Raw genomic sequence first — 21,562 nt, forward strand, 5'->3', positions numbered from 1 at the left:
CTGATCTACGAGGATGCTCAAGGTCATCCTTCAGAAGGTGATCCATGATGTAGCTGCCTACAACAAGCATGCTTACTTCCATGGATGTGGTCAAGGCTCTGAAGAGGCAGGGATGCACTCTGTAAGGCTTTGGTGGATCAATAGATACTTCCATTTTTAAAATCATAAATCTGGCCTGCACGACATACGTTTATAATTAAGTTGTCCTGGCAATATATCTTATAGGTCACACATTAGAAGGCTATTCAATATACTGTTACTTAATTACATTATTTATTTGGCATATTTCCCACCAGACAATTTGGACATTTGTATTTTAATCTGCCAGACAACAACTCGTAATACTGGCAAAGAGCCAGCACATGCCAGCTAACGTAAACCTCAGACTGAATGGATCGAACATCTTTTTCACAATGTAAGTCAATGGGGAAAAGTCTTTTTGGGCACAATGGTCTGGCTTAACGGACCCAGAAGTTGTAATTTTACCATCCACTATGTCATACTTGCTTCAAACACCCGCTCTGTTCCTGGGGGCTTGTTGTAACTGACTAGCACCAGCATGTTCCCAGCTGGTAGCAGTTCACCAACCAGCCCTGCTAGTCGTCACTATGTCACTAAGCTTCTAGCATGGCCTAATTCAAAAGTATGCACAGATGAACTTCGCTGTGGCACATTCTGGTGTGAGTGGGCCTCTACATTGCTATGTTGGGCCACCAAAATAATAATTCCCACCTTTGGAGTTGTACTCAAATATCTCAGCTCCTCTCTGTCTCAGGAAACCGTCTTCATCCAGCCTGTACTGAACATCTCCCAGACGGGTGATTCTGTCCCTCAGATCGTAGCGTAGAGGAGTTAACCGACCACTGTTGCCTGGGTTCAGCAAATGCAGGTTCCCGTTCAGGTCATAATTATACCTGGAATGCCAGAAAATTATACTATTAACATTTGACATCATCAAACAATGGGACTTTTTTCAGTCTTAATGTAATGATCCTACCTCCACATCATCTTCTCATTGAGGGAAACCGTCTGCAGCTGTCCATCAACATCGTACTCATAACCATATTTGGTTGTGTTCGCAAACGGTCCAATCTTGATCTCCCGCTTGGTGACTCGGCCCATGTTGTCGTACTGAATGGTGATCCAGTACATCAGAGACCTGAAGATCTCGTACTGGATCTCCTTGATGCGGCCATGCTGGTCGAAGTGTTTGGTGTAGGTCATCACTGCAGTGGAGATGATCTAAGACAGGAGAAAGGTGGTTGTTTTGGTGACAGTGTGCTGACGTTCTATCACCTGTCCATTTTATGACTATGTGTTGCGTGACCTTCCATCGGTTATGCCCTACGGAAGGAGACGTGTTGGATTCTACTTACAGAGATATGTCCAGCTGTTCCGTCACAACTAACATTACTAATGAGAATGCTAGCAAGCAATTAGCAAGAGTGTAGGCGGAATAACCATGCATTAGCCTCTTTGGCCTCTGTGACACAACCAAATCTGAACACAACTGAGCAGCTGGAGACATATGATATATACAGGTGTGAATAGCGATGTGTCCACTTGCGCCTAATTACCGAAATGCATGTTAATACTAGGAAAGACTGGTTAAAAAAGTCCTGCTGATTAGACTCCATACAGAGACTGAGGAGACGACACATGATTGACCTTGCAAGACAGGGCATTCAACAAGTGTCATTCAGGAAGGTTTATTATCTGGCTTCGTAGACACAAACTGAGTCCTACTTGAGAAATTCATGTCAATAGCTCAGGGTCGGTTTATCAAGCGTCTCAGAATCACTCCTAAGAATTGAACTGAAGGTTAAACTTCGACTAAAACAGTAATTTGATATTTCTAGACTCACTTTCAGTGAGGAGTGGCAGAAGAGAGAATCCACCGATTGCTTGTTGATGCTGTGGCAGTAAACATCATTCAGCCACTACCTGAGTGCTGCTGAGGGAGATTACTTTCTGCATCCAATTTGGAGCAATAAAATAAGGTTTTCAATTTTAGTATTTTTTTTTTGCTTGTATGTGATGGATAACATGGAATTCACCTGGTTTCACCTCATTACTTTTCGCCTTTTTTCTCCCTCTCACAGTTCAGTGTTTGCGCTCCAAAACAAAAATTCACTCGTGCATTTGATTTATTGAGGTCTTTAACATATGTTGTTTGCAGAATAAACAATCTGAATCAAAATGATAGGTACATTTATTGGTCACTGTTCTTGAGGGATGCATATTACCTGTGATTTGCATAACATAATGCATCATTCTGTCATATCATCAGTAATGTAGAAAATGCTGTGATATGATGCCATATCTCCTACCACAATGACTAACTCTTGATGCTAGGTGCAGCTGTGAGGAATTTCAGTTTTCAGGGACAAGGGAGGGCGAAGCAGTAAAGTCACACATTAAGTTTTTTACTGAGTGTCACCATGATTCACCTGCCTGCAAACCAGGAGGTGGAGGGCTGTGGGTGAAGGTACACACACCTATGAATAGAATACTTATTCACTTAAAAGATCAGATTAAAGATGTATAATGTGTCGTTGTCTGTCCCTTTAAATGCCTGATTTATATCAAAGTTTCACCTCTAACTTCCCAAGATTTATGAGGTACTTTTTCTTACATATCCATCATCTAAGGACAATTCAAATTAGTGCAGCTAATCTTGTCTTACCTGATTGATATCATAATAGATGACTCCAAACTTCCCAAACTGCTCCACTTTCCCAGATATATCATCAAACTGGTAGAGATCGATCGGCAGAGGTGTCTCATTGATTACAGCCTGCATGCTGGTGACTCTGAAGCTGTTGTCGTAGGTGTAGTCGAAGCGTGCGTTAACCATCCCGTCCTCGCTGAAGCGGAATATCTGCCGGTCGACCAGTGGGCCGATCTGCCGGTATCGGATGGAGCAGATGAAGCCTTCGCTCTGTAGGTTGACGGTCTTGAGCACACCAGCGGTCTCATCGTATGTGAAGCTGACCCGTGTTGAGTCATAGAGGATCTCTGCCAGCTTGTTCTGATGAGATAAATAAAACAGAGCAGTATGTGTTTACATTAATGGACTCTGTAGAATAATTAAATCCTCCCATCAGCTGACTTGAGTGGTCTATTCAAGCTGTCAAAGTCCCTGTTTATGCATATCACCTGCCTCACCACCATCCAAGGGTCAACCTGACTGTTTTTCTTCATGGTTCGGGCTGTATTAATCTCTCCCTGCCATCACTTTTAAGTGCATGAAATAAGAGTCTTGATAAAAAACATAGATCTTTTTCCATTTATTCCCTACATATCCAATCATCCTGTTCAGGATCTGGGGAAAAACAAATCATATTCAAATGTATTCACAATATCTAACTATTCATATGTTGGTTGACATAACAAAAAAATAACAGTTACCAATGGAAGAAAAATTGATACATTAATCTAATACTTCAAATGTTGTTATGTTATTAAACTTACTTTAAATGATGCATTTAAAAGATATTTAATTACGTCTGAGTATTCTGTATTTCTGAATTTTGCTGTACAGAAAAATAAGATATAATTTGTTTTGTCTTGTCATGTTTACTAAAACGACACTTTCTGTACACAGCACCAAATAAGACGGATAATATGTGCATTGCCTGGTACTGCCTCTAATGGCCTTACTGCATGTAAACGATAACAACCAAAAGGAACTGAGGAGTCTCTAATGTAGCTGTCAATCACGTCAATCACTGCTTGTGAACTGCGGTCAAACTGTCAAACTAGGTAGCGCTGATCAAACATGAATCACAATTCTGTTACTGCATTGCCTACTTCTCACCTCAAATGTTTTTAGAAACATATTTAGTGTACTATTTAGAGAAAGTTGGTCTGGCTGGTGGGTGGTGCTGGGTACTTCAGTTGATGGTATCCAACATGGCAGCCAGGTCACAGAAGTTCTCATTTTACAGCTAAACAGTGCACTAAAATATGTTTCTGAAAACATCTGAAGTGAGAAATAGGCACTGCAGTAACAGAATTTTGCTTCATATTTGATCAGCGCTGCCTAGATTGACAGTTTGACTGCAGTTGACAGAGTGACTGACATGATTGACAGCTGTGTTAGAGACTCTTTGGCATTAATTGGTTGTTGCTGCAGCACTGCCATCTATTTCTAGTGAATGCCATCTGAAGCAGTTTTTTTTTTTTTACAAACTACCTGTTTCGTTTACTTTCCGAATATGAAGACAGTTTCAGCTAATATGACAAATGTTATTTTCACCAAAGTTACCAACTGTAGCTTTAAAAGCTTGTATTTGAAATTCATATTAATAAAATATCTAATATGTAATTTTATTCTCAAATAAGACGCATCTTTATCCCCAAGTTTAAAATATATTAAAAAACTGTACAACATTTGCCTAATCACAGTCTTTGGCTAAAGTCAGTCTTTATCTAAATACAACTGAATCACATGACATGTCCCATATTGAGGCTATAAAATGCCTAGAACATAATGTCAGTTTGTAAAATTATAAATTACTAAGTATCTAACTTTGATACATTTGATGAGCAAGTTTTGTAATTTGTAACAAATGCATTTGTGCCAATCTCTGTAAATGATTTCTTTTCATAATAAATTTCATTGCAAAGAAGGGGCAGGGTGATACTGCTATGATACTGTTACAAATATAAAACAATGTACAAGTTATAAATTGAACATGTGCTTGAACATAAACAAATTTAAAAACATAAATTGAATATTTAATTGTGTTTACTTTGTAAAAACTGAAAATCACATACCTGTCTGCGATATTTGTATAGTATGCGGCGGCCAGTGCCTAAATGGGCAACTCTGAGGAGCTGAAGAGAGAGAGAGGAAGAACACTAGAGATGAGCACTTCATTTTTAACATCATTAAAATGATTGAGTTGCTGATCAGACTCGAACACTACTCATTACAAAAAAGATTCATCGTGACTCCATCGTATAAGCCAGCCTGTCAATTGACCACTGGGACTTAAGATGCAAATGTAGGGCTGCCTTACAGTCACAGAAAAATATAATGTAGAACTACAGTGTCTGCTTATAATAAAAGAAAAAAAGGAAAACTGAACATCCTTTCATGTGATGCGAACTGCAGTTTTATTACACACACATGCACACACACACCTGGCCATCTTCAGAGTAGTCCACAGTAACAGAGGCATTGCTCTCTGGAGGGGTGTAGATGTTCCTGTAGTATCCTATGGATCGGATGGTCTGCATGGTGTGTCGAGCCACGCTGGGCATGGTGACTGCTGATAGACGGTCCCCTGAGTCATAGTCAAAGATGTACTGGTGCTGGCTGTGCAGCAGCAAGACCATGGACTGTAACAGAGAGAGGAGAACAAAGGGAAATATGTAACATGCCATCAGAGCAGTCAAAGACAGAAGCATAATCAGACACTGTACATTCACATAATGTTGTGGATAATTCTATTAATATCCATAAATAAATTCATATCAATATATATATAATTACTGGTTGGACAATGAGAAAAGTCTTCATCATATCAGGGAAGCGCTATAGTGAGAGGGAAAGATATTTGCTTAACCAAAGTCTGAATTTTTGTATTAAATATGCAGCTCCTGACACAGAAAATAAAAGTGATGTTTATCATCATTAACTTCATGGTCCCCCACACTGTGGCACATCCACATCAATCCACATTATAAATAAATGAGGGAATCAAGTATAATTGGCAGTATATCTTTCAATCAGCTTTTATTAGATGAATATCTTGATTATTTTGTACCATCTGCTGAGGTTGTGGCCCCTCCGGACCCTTATGCAAAATCCCTCCTGCATGAGAGTTAGACAGCTCGCCTTGCATTTTAAGTAGGGCTTTATTTGCAGCTCTCCTGGGACATTACCTGCCAGCTAAGAGTAGCTATTTAGCTGAAGCATAGTGGCATCTGTGCATGTGTGTTTGTTCTATAAGATCCATCCACATCACACCTGTGCCAGCCTTCTTTTCACGGTTAACAGTGCAGAAAGAATCAATTTGGAAGATTTTACTGTTTGTTTTTACGGCTCTTACTGGGCTGCTCTCTTTGTTTATTAGGGCCTTTAACCCTTCAGGTATCTGGCAGATCTCATAGGTAATCTTAAATGGAGCATTGCATTAGGTTGAGCAGAGCACTGCATCATCATTCGTGCTTTACCATCACAAGCTCATCAGCTTTTACATCCCGTCATAATTAAATCATAAATAGATTTAATCAGGTGGACTAATCTGCTGATTGACTCTTGCCAAGACTGCTGCTGCAGCTCCTTCCACCACTCCTACGCTCCCCTCCTTAATTTTCTGGCATTGTTGATATAACATAAGATGTAGTGTTCATGTATGTATTTCTTCAGCCCAGTATCCAAGAATCATGTTTGATTAAGGTCCAATGCCAGTGCAGGAGGCAAAATGCCCCTCATGCAGCAAGACAGAAAGAATGGATGTGAGGACCTAGCTCATCCTTTCACAGATCTGCAATGACGTATTCCCTTTTTATTGACCGTAACCACAATCCTTCCCCTAACTTTTAATTACCTAGCCCTAACCATAACTTAAGCATTATTTATTTACCATAACCATGACTTCTTACTAACTATAACCATGCCGTAGTTGGCATGTGCAGATATTACAGAAAGCAAGAACTTGGCACTTGAAAAAGCACAAATGAAATCCAAGAGTTGGAAGACCTGCATGTGGATTCCAACTTGTGAAGGACTAGGATGGGTTAGTGTATGTTAGTGTCCATCCATTATAGGGTATGTGAGTGGAAACACACTGACATGCTAATGTGCATTTGATGGCATCACCCAGATGTGCCTGTCACCAGGACGAAGATAAAGCAACCTGTATTTTGTATTTTCAGTTTCACAGTTTTCAGTATTGCAGCCTGTCATGACATGTTGCCTTTGTGAAAAGTGTTTGTTCAGTGTTCATACCATGTAATACAGAAGTGTTTGAGATGATCCTTACTTTTACAATAAAAATGTGCCAATGTTGTTGGTATGCTATTTCAGTCTCCAGCAATAGGGTTTTGTCTGTCTTTGACAATACTGGCAATACAGCTGGTTTTATAAGGAGGGTAGCAGCTCAGATTCTCTGAGAGCCCCTTTAGAAAGCAGAGCCTTTTGTAGCAAATGTCATTGTATAATCAATTTCTATCAATGGTCAATTCCTTAAAGCAAGTGATTCTGACTGAACTAGCTGCTGGCCATTACAAGGTTATCAACACTTCTTGCCTTTTGAAAAAATGCGAACATGTGTTTTATTAAAGTGCTTTATCAATACAAGTGACACATGTTGAGAAATGCTGGACTTGGTAGTTTAGCTTTCTACATAATAGATTGTTATTCAGAAATAACATTTTGTATTTGACTGAATAGCACTCATTTCTAACTCTGTCTGCCAGAGTCTAGTCCTGGTGATTGGGCTTTTGTGCAGTTTGTGGAACTGGCCCACATGTTATTAAACAGTCACACACAAAAGCACAAAGAAAGCAAGGGCAGTTATAAAACGACTTTGAAATGAGCAGCAAATGAATAGGCTATGGTCTGTACGTTCTCAATCAACCTTAGTAAAAAATGGCCAGCTTTTTCGATAATAGGCTGACATGGCAGCACAGGTCAAGGAAATAACATTCACGCTAAAACACGACAAAATCTTTGCTGGACATACATCTATAATACAATTGTTCTTAAACTTGGATGCCCTGTTACTTCATTTGTCTCATGGGCTTTTTTCACGCTGCATTGGCATTGAAGCCTGGGGCTCAGCACGCAAAGCTCTTCCACAGGATGAGAAAAACTGGACTTCTTTGTAGAATAATGTGACACCAATTGCCTCAAGTTGTTCAAAACAAAAGAAAAAACCATCACTTTCATAAATCCTCAGAGAACCTCCTGCACTGTGATTAGTAGTGGACGATAATCTGAAATGTGAGGGGAATGTAGATCTAAACCATTAAAAAGGACAGCGGCAACTCCTCTTTGTCTGGAAGATAAAAACATGAGCTCTCCCGGGTGTGTGCTCCTTGCCTCAGGCAGGCGGTAAAGATCACCTTGACCTCCAACTGAACAGGTCAGAGGAGTGAGTCTATTAAGCTGCTAAACTGGCTCATGAGAAAGTGAGAGTGTGCTTTTATTTGAATATTTGCTTTCAGCTCTTTCGCTGAATTAAACAGATCTGATAAGATGTATTATTGTGCATTAGTGTTTTTATGTCTTTAATACACCATGACATTAGGTTTATGTTGCCAGGAAGCAGCATGAGGCTGAGTTTAATTCTTCTCGAGTGGACTCATTTTGATTTTAATTTATCTGAAACTGTTAAATGGTTTATATCACCTACTGAGTGCGTCTCCTTTGTTATCTTTCACTAGGAATGCGTGCGGCTACTTGACTAGTCGATTATATAGACCTTTTAACTGTTAGTAAACAGTATGACATTTTTTGGCTGGCGGGGCTTAGCTGGAGGCAAAAAAATTCTCCACAGACAACGGAAGAAGATGATGCGAGTGGTGCATTTAAAAATACTCATTCCGAGTGTTGGATTGTACTCTGGCACAAACTGGACCATTCATAAATGCAGAGCACTGTTGGAATGTACCATTCGGTTATCCAGAGCACCGCTCTCTCTGAGTAGCAGAGTACTCTCGGCACTCTGTCTGGAAAGATGGAGCAGCAGAGCGCCCAGCGGCGTGAAAGTGTGATCGCTAAGCCGTTTGTTAATTCGTATAGAAATATAACACTCTGTTTCTTCGAGCAACAGGGCTCTCATTTTAGTGTAGAGCTTAGAATTTATGAATGCACCATGTCAGGTCATTTACTTTCCAGGACTGTGAGTTTAACACCCACCAACGGGACCAGACTGGCCGACCTGTATGCTCTCACTCAGTGGATGGTTGATTTGACAGGAAGCTTTGTGGTTGATCACTATGCCAATCTTACAAAGGAGGACGACACTTGAATGGTTTCTTCCAGTTTGTTTTGCTTTCAAAGCTAACGTTGGCTAATGTGCTAAAAAGATAGAGTTACAGAGAATGTTTGTCTTATCACATTAACCATAGCTGTCTTTGTTTTTGTTTACGGGCAGTGGTGGCTGGTATGCAATAATATTTCAATGTTGAGCCATGAGTCCGTCTGTTCTGGCTCCCAATGACACAACAACACGACATTTTAGGTCTCATATGAAGCCAACAGCCCTGTGGTGGCGAGTTATGTTTTGCCTCCAGCTAACAAACTGATGTCATTGTGATATTGGCCCTAAAAGGGTGTTTTTTATTCGATTGGATTCACCCAGTGAAAGTGCCTAAAGATTTATTTTCCAAAATGTTTCAAATGTTATTTGTTGACTTCTATTTAGTGAGCAGATGTCATGTTTTGTAGGATAATATGCAGTGTTCATAATGCACAGTGCAAAGTGCCACACATTTAAGCAGCATTTAAAATATATTTGTTTTTTAAAAGGGTGATTAGCTAACAATTTCAAATGGCTTTTAGAATATAGTGTTTTATTACTTTTAGATTAATCAGCTCGTCTAAGTTTTAACTTTGGTATAAAGTTAGGTTGTAAAGAACATCTCTAGCTTTTACCTTTGTGTTTTCTTGTTTGTAAGACCTATTATTTCCTAGGACAACAAAGATATTGAGCTGTAATTGATTACACTACTTAGAGCAGTATCAGGGAAATACATGCGCATACCACCCAATTAACTGTGCTCATGGTGTTCATCATAAATTATAGTATATTTGATCCATATAGATGCCGTTATGATGTTGTATGTGTGTCACTGTGCGTGATGAATTCAGCTTTTTGACACCCTGTTTCCCAAAGAGACTCCCAGTAAGTATTTTCAGCAAGGAGAGAAAGTGACAGATGGAGGAAGGAAGTGAATAAAAAACAAGTGCAAGGGAAGGTGAGACTGTGTGTGCGGAGTGACACATGGAGTAATAGAATATGGCTCATTTATTCACCGGGGTGGAATGATCTCTCTTCCCTCTATTTTGTCTCCTCTTCACATCCCTTGTTTTGTCTCTTGTTTTTTGTGCCCTCCCTCACTCCCCTTTTCAACTTTCGCCTGCTTCTTTCCCTCTCACTTGTCTTTACTTCAGTCCCTTTCTCCCTTTGTCAGTCTCTCCTGTTTTATTCATTATTGACTAGGGTCTTGCTTCCATTTTTTAGAACTGTCACTCAGAAACAAAACAAAAAAAAAGAAAGAAAAAATAAACAATTTTATTTTTCCTGGAATGCCTCCTTATAGTTTCCTCAGTCTGTTTTACCTTTTCACCTCGATAACATCTCACTGCTCAGAATATAGACGTTAACAAAATCCCTCTACCACTACAAAAATGTCTTGTCAAGCTTAACTAATATATTGATGATCAAAATGTCCATAAGAAATAAATCACATCATAAATTTGTTCAACTTTGATATCAAATCACTTACAAAGAATTATGCACAAGGAGGCATTTGGGCATCTATTACACGACCCATATCTGATACTAACAGGATGTTCTGAAAGACAAAAATATCAGCACTTGCCCAAGAGTTATCAGTCATTGGTAATGAAATGTATGTATAAAAAGCAAAAAAACAAAACAAAGCTGGGTGGTGAAGCAGACTCTGATGCTACAATGCAGATGCTGGCTCCAAAAAAACAGCATACTGTATACAGTTATAAAGACTGTTCCTGACAAGCCAACTCTTTTGGTCGTGCAAACAATGACTAGTCTGTCAAAAAACGTGAACGGCCTATGTCTATATAGCACTTTTCTAGTCATACTGACCATTCAAGGCGCTTTACAACACAAGCCAGCATTAACCCACTCACACACACATTTGTACACTAGTCTGTGGAATATCTTGAGTCATGATCTCTGGAAAGAGACATTGCTAGCCAGTTCTAGCTTGAAAATGGATGCTGAGAGATTTAACTCCGTTTTATCAAACGTGTGCTCAGTCCACAAGATTGTGGAAATGAAAGATTTACAGCGACTTGAGCCATTTTGTACCGCTACACGTGTTTCTAGTTGGACTATGTTTACGAGCACAAGAGTTCAGCGAGCCACCGAAGGACCACCCTGCGAATTTACTATTGGTTCTGCAACGTAGGGAGTTTTTTTAAACTCTGAAATTGTATCCGCCCATCTAAACACAAAATCAGGGAGAAAGTCATCAGTCTTTAGTTAAACAAAGCATCTAAAGACTGACTTGTGAGTCTATACTGGTACTACCTCTGTTCCTGGATCAGAGGTGAGGTAACTCCATCCCCCCACTTCCACGATCGTGCCTTTTATACAGACGGACAAGGTGGAATAATGGTGTGAAATTCCCTACTTGAGCATGCAGTGTTAAGGGGCTACTGTTACATTTTTCAAAGGTATTTTTGGCGCTTTCTAGTTCCATTATATTTAAGAGAAGGCAGACATCTCTACGGATGATATCTCCAGCACTCGGAAAAACACGCCAAAGCAATCTAGATCGATAATTACCACTTTAGGTAAGAGGAAAACGTGTATTTGTTGATACTGAGGTGATCTGTTCCTTTAATTTGTTCATGAATAAAAAGCACTGCATGGATAAGTTCTATGTTACTTATACTTATCCCTTGTTTACTTAAGTGTCTAATAGTGATCTAATTGAAAACACACCAACACTTTCTTACTCTCCTTTTCTTTCTTTTAGTCCTCTCACCCAGTTTATTCATTTATTTCTCTCTTGTTATTTCTTCCTCTCTCCTTGTCTCTCAATACTATATCACTCCTGTTCCCTTACTACCAGTCTTGTCTCTCTTCATCCACAATTCCTCTCCCTGTCCTTCAGCTTCTCCCTCTCTCCGTCTAACATGCTCTAACTAAGCTCAGACCATCCCTCGGGTCTTGTTTCCACAGTAGTACCACTGTCTTTGCAGACTCCCTTAAATATCCCTCTCTGTCTCTCTTCCTCCATTGCTCTATCACTCATTTCTTTCACCATGCACAAACAAGGCCTGTTGCTGTTTATTGTCGGGCTCTGCCTGTCTGCCCCTCTGTCTTCCCGAGCAAACAAACACAAAAAGGGTCTGATTTATCCCTCCTGTCTCCTCCTCCTCGTCCTCCTCGCACTATTAATTTTTTTACGCCCCAGCTCTTGTACCACAGGGGATCCCCTCTCTTGTCCTCTTTAAGAGACAGTGTGGGCTGTTTTTTAAAGTCACTCCTATTAAGTATCACTTTTCCTTTAGTTACATCTACTTTCCTCACGTGTCTCCTTTTTTCTTCGTCAGTGGTATCTGTCTTTTTGAGTGCATTACTTTTTTTTGGAGAGTTTTTATTGCTCTTTCCTCCTTCACTCATCTCCTCTCCGTAAGAAACTAAGTCAGTCATCCATTTTAAAGCCATCTATATTCAACACTGAAACACCCCTTGGGATCACTGGGAAAAACTCTGTTACAGATCCAGAATTGCCAGGTGTAGGTGAACAGATGCTACTTTGCCTTTCCACATTTTCATCACCATTCAATGTCACTGTAAGCCTGCCGATTTGAAGGCACACAGAGAGCTTACTGACTCGATTTTAACTCTGTGTCTGCAACCTGTAAGTCCCACTCGCATTGAAATGTAGTTTAAGGAGTCGATACAGAATTAGCTATAAAATCCAAGCTGTATAAACTATGACCTGACCTGGAACTCAGAGTCAGACATCTTTGAAAACCATTACAGCACTCTTGGAAGGAAAGAGAAACACACATGCTCTCTTTCCTCCTCTCCTCTCCTCTCCTCTCCTCCCCCTCGGGAGGTAAGCTGTCTGTTTGTGAGTACAGTCTTTGTGGCTGGTTGTTTTCCTCACTAGCTTTGTGACAGTACATTTTACACAGGGGAAAAACCTCAATTAGTGTTGCCTGCTTTGTTTGACCAGAATTTATGGCAAACACAGTAACCTTGCTTTGTGTGTGGAAAAAACAGAGAACAAACTCAGTGTGTGTGTGTAGGAGTGTGTGTGTGTGTGTGTGTGTGTGTGTGTGTGTGTGCGTGTGCATGCTTTGGCATGTCATTTATCTTTTTTTATTTTTCATCATGTCTCTGCAGACTTGAGCAGCATCTCCATCACAGTACCTCCTTGAGAGAGAGAGTGTGTGTGTGTGTGTGTGTGTGTGTGTGTGTTTGTGAGTGTGTGAGCAGCATGTCTGTGTGGTATCTGAATCTCCTTGACTATAGTGTAGTAACACACAGGTTACTTTTATGCAGAACTATTCTATTTTTTTAAAATAATAATGTAGACTTTTTTATCTCGTCCTTCATGAAGTATACAGAATATACATAAAAAGTGATAATACATGCACACATCTGATCTGACTAAAGCCTTTGAAGTAACAAGGTTTTTTTTCTGGGTGCCATTGCCTTTTTTCAACTGTTCCCAATGAAGAGAGAGCGTATGTGGCTGCCTAGAGAAAAAGCCCCATGCTTCCATGTTTTTTTTTTTCAGGGCACTCTGGCTGCTCCGAACACTTGAAAATCTCTTAACTTTTTAAGAAAGGCTGTCACCACCACTTCTTTACTGTAGCTACTGTCGACTTTTATCACCATACGCTTTGTAAGTTTGTCGTTAACTGTGTATTCAACCCTCTGTTAATGAAGGGTTGTGTTAGCTACCTGGCAAAACCCACGTGTAGCGTGTCATGTAGAAAAGCACTGGGAGCCCTTCCTTTTTTTGGGATGAAGGGCTACCCTGCACCTTGCCAGCACTTTTCTGCTGAAGCAAAACACTATGTGGACACAGGCCCTAAAAATGTCACACTTAAAGGGATAGTGCACCCAAAATTCACCCATTATCTACTCACCCATATGCTGATGGAGGCACCATGTTCACGTGTGCGCGCAAGACCAGCGAAAGCACATGAACACACATGAACATGGTGCCCATATCTCACGGTCTCGCGCAAGCACGCACACGTGAATGCAGTGTACAGAGAGGCAGTTAGAGCTGCAGGCTACAATGAGGCTAAAAACAGAGTTCAAATGACTGTTTTCCAAACAACTTTTTATGTTGGGGCTTCAGGACACTTGGATCACTACGGACGAGCAGTATGGAGATATTTTGTGGTTTCAATTATGTGTTTTTTGGATGTTTGAATCTGGGGCGCCATAAGCCTCCATCAGTTGGAGTTGTGTTGCTACCCCCTCTCCCCTTGGATCTCTGCAAGCGTTGTGAGGACTCTAAAACTTCACCTGAGCCTCCATCGCCATATGGGTGAGTAGATAATGGCTGAATTTTCATTTTTGGGTGCACTATCCCTTTAATGTTTTCAGGTGCATAGTGTTTATACTGTAGTTAGTGATGTGTGTAAATGGCTTTCATTGTGTCATCCTGTACCTTATCCAAGTAAGTGTAACTCCACGTCTTCCCGTCGGCGAAGACTCGGGAAATGATTCTTCCTTGACTGTCGTACTCCCACTTCTCTGTAGTCGGACCCCTCTGAAGGCCTGTCACCTGCCCCGTACTGGAAACACACACACACACACACACAGAAAATTATCAACATTTGTAGAAGACTAATATCTGGCCCATATCAGAATGTGTAATATTGAAGCCACGTGTTTCAAGCTAAAATTGTGTGTCACAAAAATTACAGCACGTTATTTCATCCTATTAGTGCCATACTGCTGTTGATCCTTTTAAAATGTTAAGGCAGTCTAAGGGGCTGTTTTAATGTCACATGTTCCATACATTACAAATCATAAACACCTTTAATAAACATTAAGAAGAATTATCAGTATTCTTTGTCTGTGTCGACAAAACTGAAATTGTTTAAGCTTCGTAAAAGTAGAATTCATGGCAGAGCTGTTGTGTTGGATTGCCTTACATTGTGCAGGAGTACTTAATCTAGTGGCAAATGAGTGTATCTGTGAAAATGAGGAAACGTGCCTCACATAGTATTTTAACTGAAACCTTGTTGGACTTTCCGTCAGAGCTCAAAGGCACTGGTCTATCTAGTCTGTAATCTGTAACCAATGCAGCTTCCTCTAGTTGAGTGAAGTAGGTGGGGGACACCCTCAAATAATAAATAGTCCAGTACAGAAGCACTTACCTCGAGTATGTCAAGTTTACTGATAGTAGCTTGCTGCTGGGAACCCAGAGTGTCGGATGGCCTTGGGTGTCATAGATGATCTTCAGCAGGAACTTCCTGTGGTCATCGTAAATTTTCTCTGTACGCAGCGTTCGATCATAATCCACGGACAGCAAGTTCCTGCCATTCACCTGAAGGAGTGGAGACAAACAAATAACCAATGAATAAAGAAACTCTCCTGATCATATTAATCTTTGATCAGCTGAAGCATGAGATGCTTAGTATGTGAAACTGATTATATTACATGCAGCTATGCAGAATCCCTGCTGCGCTCTCTTCAAAGACAGAACATGACTAAAAACCTAAAGCCTGTTAAAGCTCCCATGCTGCAATGTTGATGTCACCCCACAGTATGAAAGCATTAGACAGATCAAACAACACTGTTTTATTCTTGGAGCCACAGCAGTAGAGGGATTTAAATTAAGTTAAGTTTGCCCTGAAGGTGGCACTAGCATTTATCTTTCTTGGAGAATGCATGTATGGTGGAGATTTACCCGAGTCAGACTTAAGTCAGTTGAACCAGATTTGGCTGTTCAATACGAATATTCAACTATTAGTTCCTTTTTTTTCACCTAGAGTTTGAGACAGAGTCAACTGAATAGTCTGCGACTGATGATTTGAATTTTCAGTTTGCACAGGGCAGCCCTAATATATGGTGCTAACCATGACTGCTTATTTTATGTTAGAAACTGTTTTATATGGTGCTAGAGGAAAGCTCATAGAGTGTCCAAAATGGAAAGAGCTGATCATTTGGGTGGTATGAACATGCTCAGTTCATGAAAATTTGCCCATTTGACTTTGATATGTGGAGCAAAGCTCAAGAGGTTACCAAAAGCAAAAAGAATCAAACAGCAAAATGCATGACTAGTCCTATGATCATGCCTAAAAAAAATCTGTCCCAACCCTCCATAAACCCACACAGTTCCTCTCCCAGCCCAGCCCAAACCATAACAGCAGTTTTGGGCCTGAGCCTGATTAAAAACCAGAATTTCTGCTGTAAAAAGGAAAAAAAAGAAATTAAAACATTTATTAAAAGTTTAAGTCAACTTGACTTTCAGTGTGGTAACAGACACATGATCTCCGACATGCACCTTATCCTAACAAATATTCAACACAGCCCAAAAACTGTCAAATGCCAAATATATTAAAATTGTAATCCTATAATATTTCTCCCAGTTAATGAGAGACAGGAGTCGAAATGGATTGAAAACGCCGGAAAATTGGAACAAACCTGATCTGATTTAAGCGCAGGGGAATTCTGAGAAATTACAGCCCAGCCTGGCCCAATCAGGTCTGGGCAAAAAATCAAAGCTCTATACAGACCCACCAATCGACAGAGTGACAAGGAATGGAGATTGTTATTACACTGGCTCAAACCTTACTCAGTATGTTTAACTGTTCTTTCAAATTATTGGCCCACAAAATGAGATAAGAAATACAACAGTATGAATGCTTCAGGATGAAGGCTAAACAGACAAACAATAAATAAACCCAGGTGTTAAATTCATGTAAATAAGTGTCTGTTCAATTCAACATATGCGCCTCAACCAGTGAATTAAAACAAATTTCTGATCCAAGACCCATAAAACACTGTAGCATCACAGAGCCAGCCAGCCACTCTTTATTGCTTTCTAAATGACGTGCTGTTTGTTCAAACTCCAATTTACGAAGACAGATAACCCAGGTTCGGTGAAAAACTCACCTTATGGATCCTTGAAGCAAGGGGAAATACTAAGAATCAGCCAATCAGTTGTTTAACAGAACCGTTTCATTAAAGAGAGAGTCTTGCTGGAAAATGTTCAACAGTCATTTTTCTCATCTTTTTATTCAGCCACTCATTCATTCGTAAATTAGCACCAGTTGAATGCAGCGAGGTGAATAAAGAGGGCAGAGGAGGAGGATATTGGGACGGTGGCTCGCAGCCAGCTGGATGAGAAACAAAACAGGACGACAGCCAAAAGCCACGCAGAGTGTGAGCCACACCATATCAGGGGAAACAAATCATTTTGCAGATTGGCATCGCCTGTCATGTTCATAATGGATCAGAGCAAACCGTGACTTTTATTTCAATGTAATGCCAAACAGGACTCTTTGTTAGTTCTGTCTTCCCTTTGCACACAATCACTCAACCTGGACTGGAAGTACATCCACCTAACTAACCAATATGAAGACGCACTACTCGTATTTCTACAGGTGTGGTCATCAACTTTAACTCAAACCAATTTCAGAACATTCCGAGTTTTCTCACTGCATTACTGGTGGGGCTATTGCGATAACTGCAACGTTGCAGCATCACTCTACGGACAAGCCAACCACAAGGGGTGCTAAGCAACATTGCTACAAATGCCAGCAACATGATGAAGTGCTTCGCCTCTATTTTGCAAAGAGTGCCACATGTTTTTTTTTTTTTTTTTTCCAGATCGTCAAAAGTTGAAAAATAAGCAACTTTGGGTAAAACTCTGCAGCCACTCTTCACCATCACCTTTTACCCAGCCATACTACCACAGTGGAGGAGGGGCAGGACACATACCACAAAGACCAACCGTCACATTGCTGAACAACAACAAAGGAGGAGAAATAAATAGCCTTCCCTTCATCCAGAGCAAGTACTCTACCTTGTGCATATTCTGTATCATAGCAACCACACACAACCAAAGCATTTCAGCTGAAAAAACACTGCGCCCCTTATTGCCCAAATAGCTCTTCTAAGCAAGTATTTAATTTGTTTTAAAACTGTGTTATTTTAGTTGTTTAGAAAGCAGCAATATACTTCACATTAGCCAACACTAAAGCTTATTTGGGCATCTGATCAGAATGCCTCCAGGGCACCTCACGTTCAAGGTTTTCTGGGCACGTCCAACTGGTAGGAGGCCCCGGGGCAGAGCCAGAACACACTGAAGGGATTATAGATCTCATCTGGCCTGGGAATGACTCAAGATCCCCCCAGGAGGAGCTAAAAAGCATTGCTGGGGAGAGGGACATCTCAGGAACCTTGCCCAGCCCCGGATAAGCGGATGAAAATGGATGGATGGATGAAATGAGGCTTATTTATATGGCACTAAAATCAAGATAAATTGAGTAATTTGCAAGCCCTAAGTACTGGCTCTCCTGAACTATCAAGTGATTTGCATCATAGTTTGATTGAATCCACTGTATGGGTACCATCTATACATCATTGACAAATATGACGGTGGATGTCAAATATGTCAGAAATTCATGATAAACAAATACATATAGGGACTGAAAATACCACCACCAACTGTCCCACATTCATTCATCTCATAAAACTTGCCAGCGTTGACATTCTTTGTCTGACAGTAGGTCTTTTCATTATTTCACCCAACAAGCTGCTTAAACATGCAGTTTCCCATTAGCTCGCATCTTGTGCTCAATGCACATTCCTCAGGAGGATTAGTACACCATATAAAGACAGTATAAATATTTGCATTTAGCTGAAAGGCTGGACTAAAGTTCACTGCTGTTCATCCAGCCCCACAATCACCCCATCATCATTAACGCCTTAAACTGGCATCTTGTTGCTGCTGCAGGACAGCTGGACTGTCGCTGTGTTAGTGAAGACAAATTCCCACACACACCGATCACAAACGTGTGGCTGACATGTGCAGTATACACGTTGTATTTGTGTTCACCTTTGCACGCCCATTTACAAAAACACATCCACCTGCAACTCGTTATTGCAAGCTCACAATACAAAAGTCCCCATTACCACTAGTGGACCACACATGCTGTTACATTCATTAGGGTTTATTGGACCATGCTGAGAATGGCACCACTGTGTGGATCAAACTCTCCAGAGGCCACATGACTGCAGAGTTTCCTCCTATTAAACTGGGCTAGTTAGAGAGCACTTCATGTAATATTCAAGCACTGCAGACAAATCACTGTCCCTTCCTTCTCTTCTAATAGCTTGTAAGAACAACAAACACAATGCCATAATAGACAGAAACAGAAACCCTAGTGTAAACCACATCAAGCTGCTCACAGAGGGGGACAAAATGATAGGAGTCACAGGACTCTGTGATTTGTGAGGATTGTTGCCTTATATCAAGAAGGTGCTGGATTTACATCTAATAGCCAGCTGGGGCCACTCTGTGTGCAGAGTATGTTCTCCTGCCACTGTGTGGGTTTCTCCTTGCAACTAGGACTAGGCGGTAAAGCAACATCTTATCATTTTATTATTTATCTATCATTTCTCCATATCACCCAACCCAACTGTTCAAAAACATGGAGGTTAATTTGGAGCTATCTAGGTGTGAATGTGCCAGTCTATACAATATGTGCTATCCTGCTGATAATTATAGATTTATACAATAAATATATGATTAATTAAAGTAGTCCCTATCCATGCACCAAATGGACTGAGCCATTTTCAGTTAGAGAGCACGCGTGCCAGTCTAACCCTTTCATTTTCAGTTAAAGACGGAGTATGCAGGTAAAAAAAAAAACTCTATAAAAACTCTCTCTCTCTATATATACAGAAGTATTCCTTCTCAATCATCACTTATGACCCACTCTCAGTGTGTGATGGTGTATATTTCTGCAGAGACTCTGCCCTCTGACTGCACTTTTTTATTTTCTTCTTATTGCCTGTGCTCTGGACTTTTATGGGTGTGTATTCCCACAGCGCTCAGGTGAAGCTGGGCCTTCATAAAAAGGTAGCAACCAGGTGTGAGACCAAGCAGCAGCCATACAAGAAACAAAATGCTGAAAAAATGCAAATACAGTGAGGCAATGTGCCAAACAAGAGTGAATCTGGGGTTGGCTTTCTACTTTCACTTTCACTAGTTAATAGTAACCAACAATCCTGCATAGTATACCTTTGGAGAAATGATGCCAGCATTTGTACATAGGTCACTGATCAGCAATGAGGCTTCCATGGTGTCTTTCTGTGTTTATGAAAAGCCTCAGCTGAAGAGCACTCACCCTGAGCTTCCTCCCGAAGACGATGACTTTTCCACGCGTCTGTTCCTTCCTGAACCTCCACTCCACCAGGTTTTGTCCGTTCTCTCCTGGCAGTGTCATGTTGCGTCGGGCTACAGTTGGGTTAGCAGCACCTAGAAATGGATATGACAAAGGCATGAATACCAACAATATCTTACAGTGAAGAAAAAAACAGCACTGAATCAATATGTGCTATTCACACATGTGACATCTGCTGTGTGTGTAAATGTTTAGACAGCTGTACGCTTACTTTATTTGACAACTTACTACTTTTAGGTCAGTACCTGTAAATTGAATTAAACTGTTGCTCTTTTAAGATTATTTCCAACTTTGTGTGTTCCTTGGTGCACTACCTGCACACCTTATCACAGTGCACAGCAGATCATCCCAATCATCCTAGTTTTGTAGTATGATTGAGCTCTTTTCTTTATCGTGATTAACGATTGAATATGCAAGATAATGTATTAGTGTCTCTGTAAGGTTTCGTTTACCACCATAGACATTTAATGTTTCCATCTCAAGATGGGCTTTGTATGTGTTTAAAGCTGCAGTGTAGAATTTTTGTCTCCCCCTTCTGGCAGGAAGACTAATTCCACAAACGCTGTTGATGTATGCTTATGTCTGCAGGTGAACCCACTGCATCTCCCCTGGCCCCAGGAGCACTCTTTTTGGCTTCAATCCTTCCTGTGAATGCTGACTTACCTGGAACTTTACCTGGAACTTCCACTTCAGAAACTTTTCTTGGATGATTCTTAGGATTTTCTGCTATAGCTTTCGCCATACTCCTAACTGCAAACTATGGTCCCTTCCTGCCCCTTTGCCCTGGCTGGTTGACATGAAATATATCACTTCCGATGCGCCAGCATGGGAAAGTCATCACAGGCACCAGACACCACAAGTCTAGGAAATACAGAGCTTTCCCTGGCAGCAATAAGCTTAATCAGCATTGTGTGAACTTGTTTGGCAAGGGTTTAAATGCAACAGACATTAATTTATATGTAAAAGTCAGACTCTTGCTTCGGGGAGATAAAGGGGGAATATTACTGTTTAAAATGAAAAACATGAATCTGTAATACTGCATCATTACATGTACAGATTGTTGAATAAAACTTGGTTTTAAAAAAGTCTCTCACTCCAGCTTTAAATCCCCTAATGTACACCATTTACAGCAAATCACATATCAGATCAATCTGTCGTAATTGCTGCTAATCATTTTCCAAACATGCTGTAGTGTTTTAGCTTTAGACCCTAATCAGAAAATCAGCCTGCAGAGACATGACATGTGAGTTGGTCATTAATCACTGTGAGCATGACGTCTGTATTTATTGTTGTGAAAGTTTTATTGCTGTAGTTTGGTAGGTCAGCTGCTAATGCAGGCTTGTAAATCTGAAAAGTCTGCACTATATCACTGTGCGACGATAATAAAAAAATGACATAAAGAAATGCAGGCATATTTATTATGACAGATAA

General features: G+C 40.5%; 1 protein-coding gene across 10 annotated transcripts in view; it reads right to left on the minus strand.

Annotated features, from left to right (window-relative positions):
• Positions 1 to 21,562, minus strand: part of tenm3 (teneurin transmembrane protein 3) — a 567,981-nt gene that overhangs the window by 13,059 nt on the left and 533,360 nt on the right. For all 10 annotated transcript variants that reach the window (XM_078166323.1, XM_078166324.1, XM_078166322.1 and 7 more), the window contains 8 exons: positions 20,075 to 20,205; positions 15,092 to 15,261; positions 14,377 to 14,503; positions 5,152 to 5,349; positions 4,783 to 4,842; positions 2,687 to 3,031; positions 998 to 1,242; positions 733 to 914 (listed from right to left, as the gene is read on the minus strand). In XM_078166323.1, coding sequence (XP_078022449.1) covers positions 733 to 914; positions 998 to 1,242; positions 2,687 to 3,031; positions 4,783 to 4,842; positions 5,152 to 5,349; positions 14,377 to 14,503; positions 15,092 to 15,261; positions 20,075 to 20,205 — 1,458 coding nt within the window. The remainder of the gene's footprint in view (positions 1 to 732; positions 915 to 997; positions 1,243 to 2,686; positions 3,032 to 4,782; positions 4,843 to 5,151; positions 5,350 to 14,376; positions 14,504 to 15,091; positions 15,262 to 20,074; positions 20,206 to 21,562) is intronic.

Source organism: Epinephelus lanceolatus, chromosome 3, assembly GCF_041903045.1.
Source record: "Epinephelus lanceolatus isolate andai-2023 chromosome 3, ASM4190304v1, whole genome shotgun sequence".
NCBI classification, from domain to species: domain Eukaryota; kingdom Metazoa; phylum Chordata; class Actinopteri; order Perciformes; family Serranidae; genus Epinephelus; species Epinephelus lanceolatus.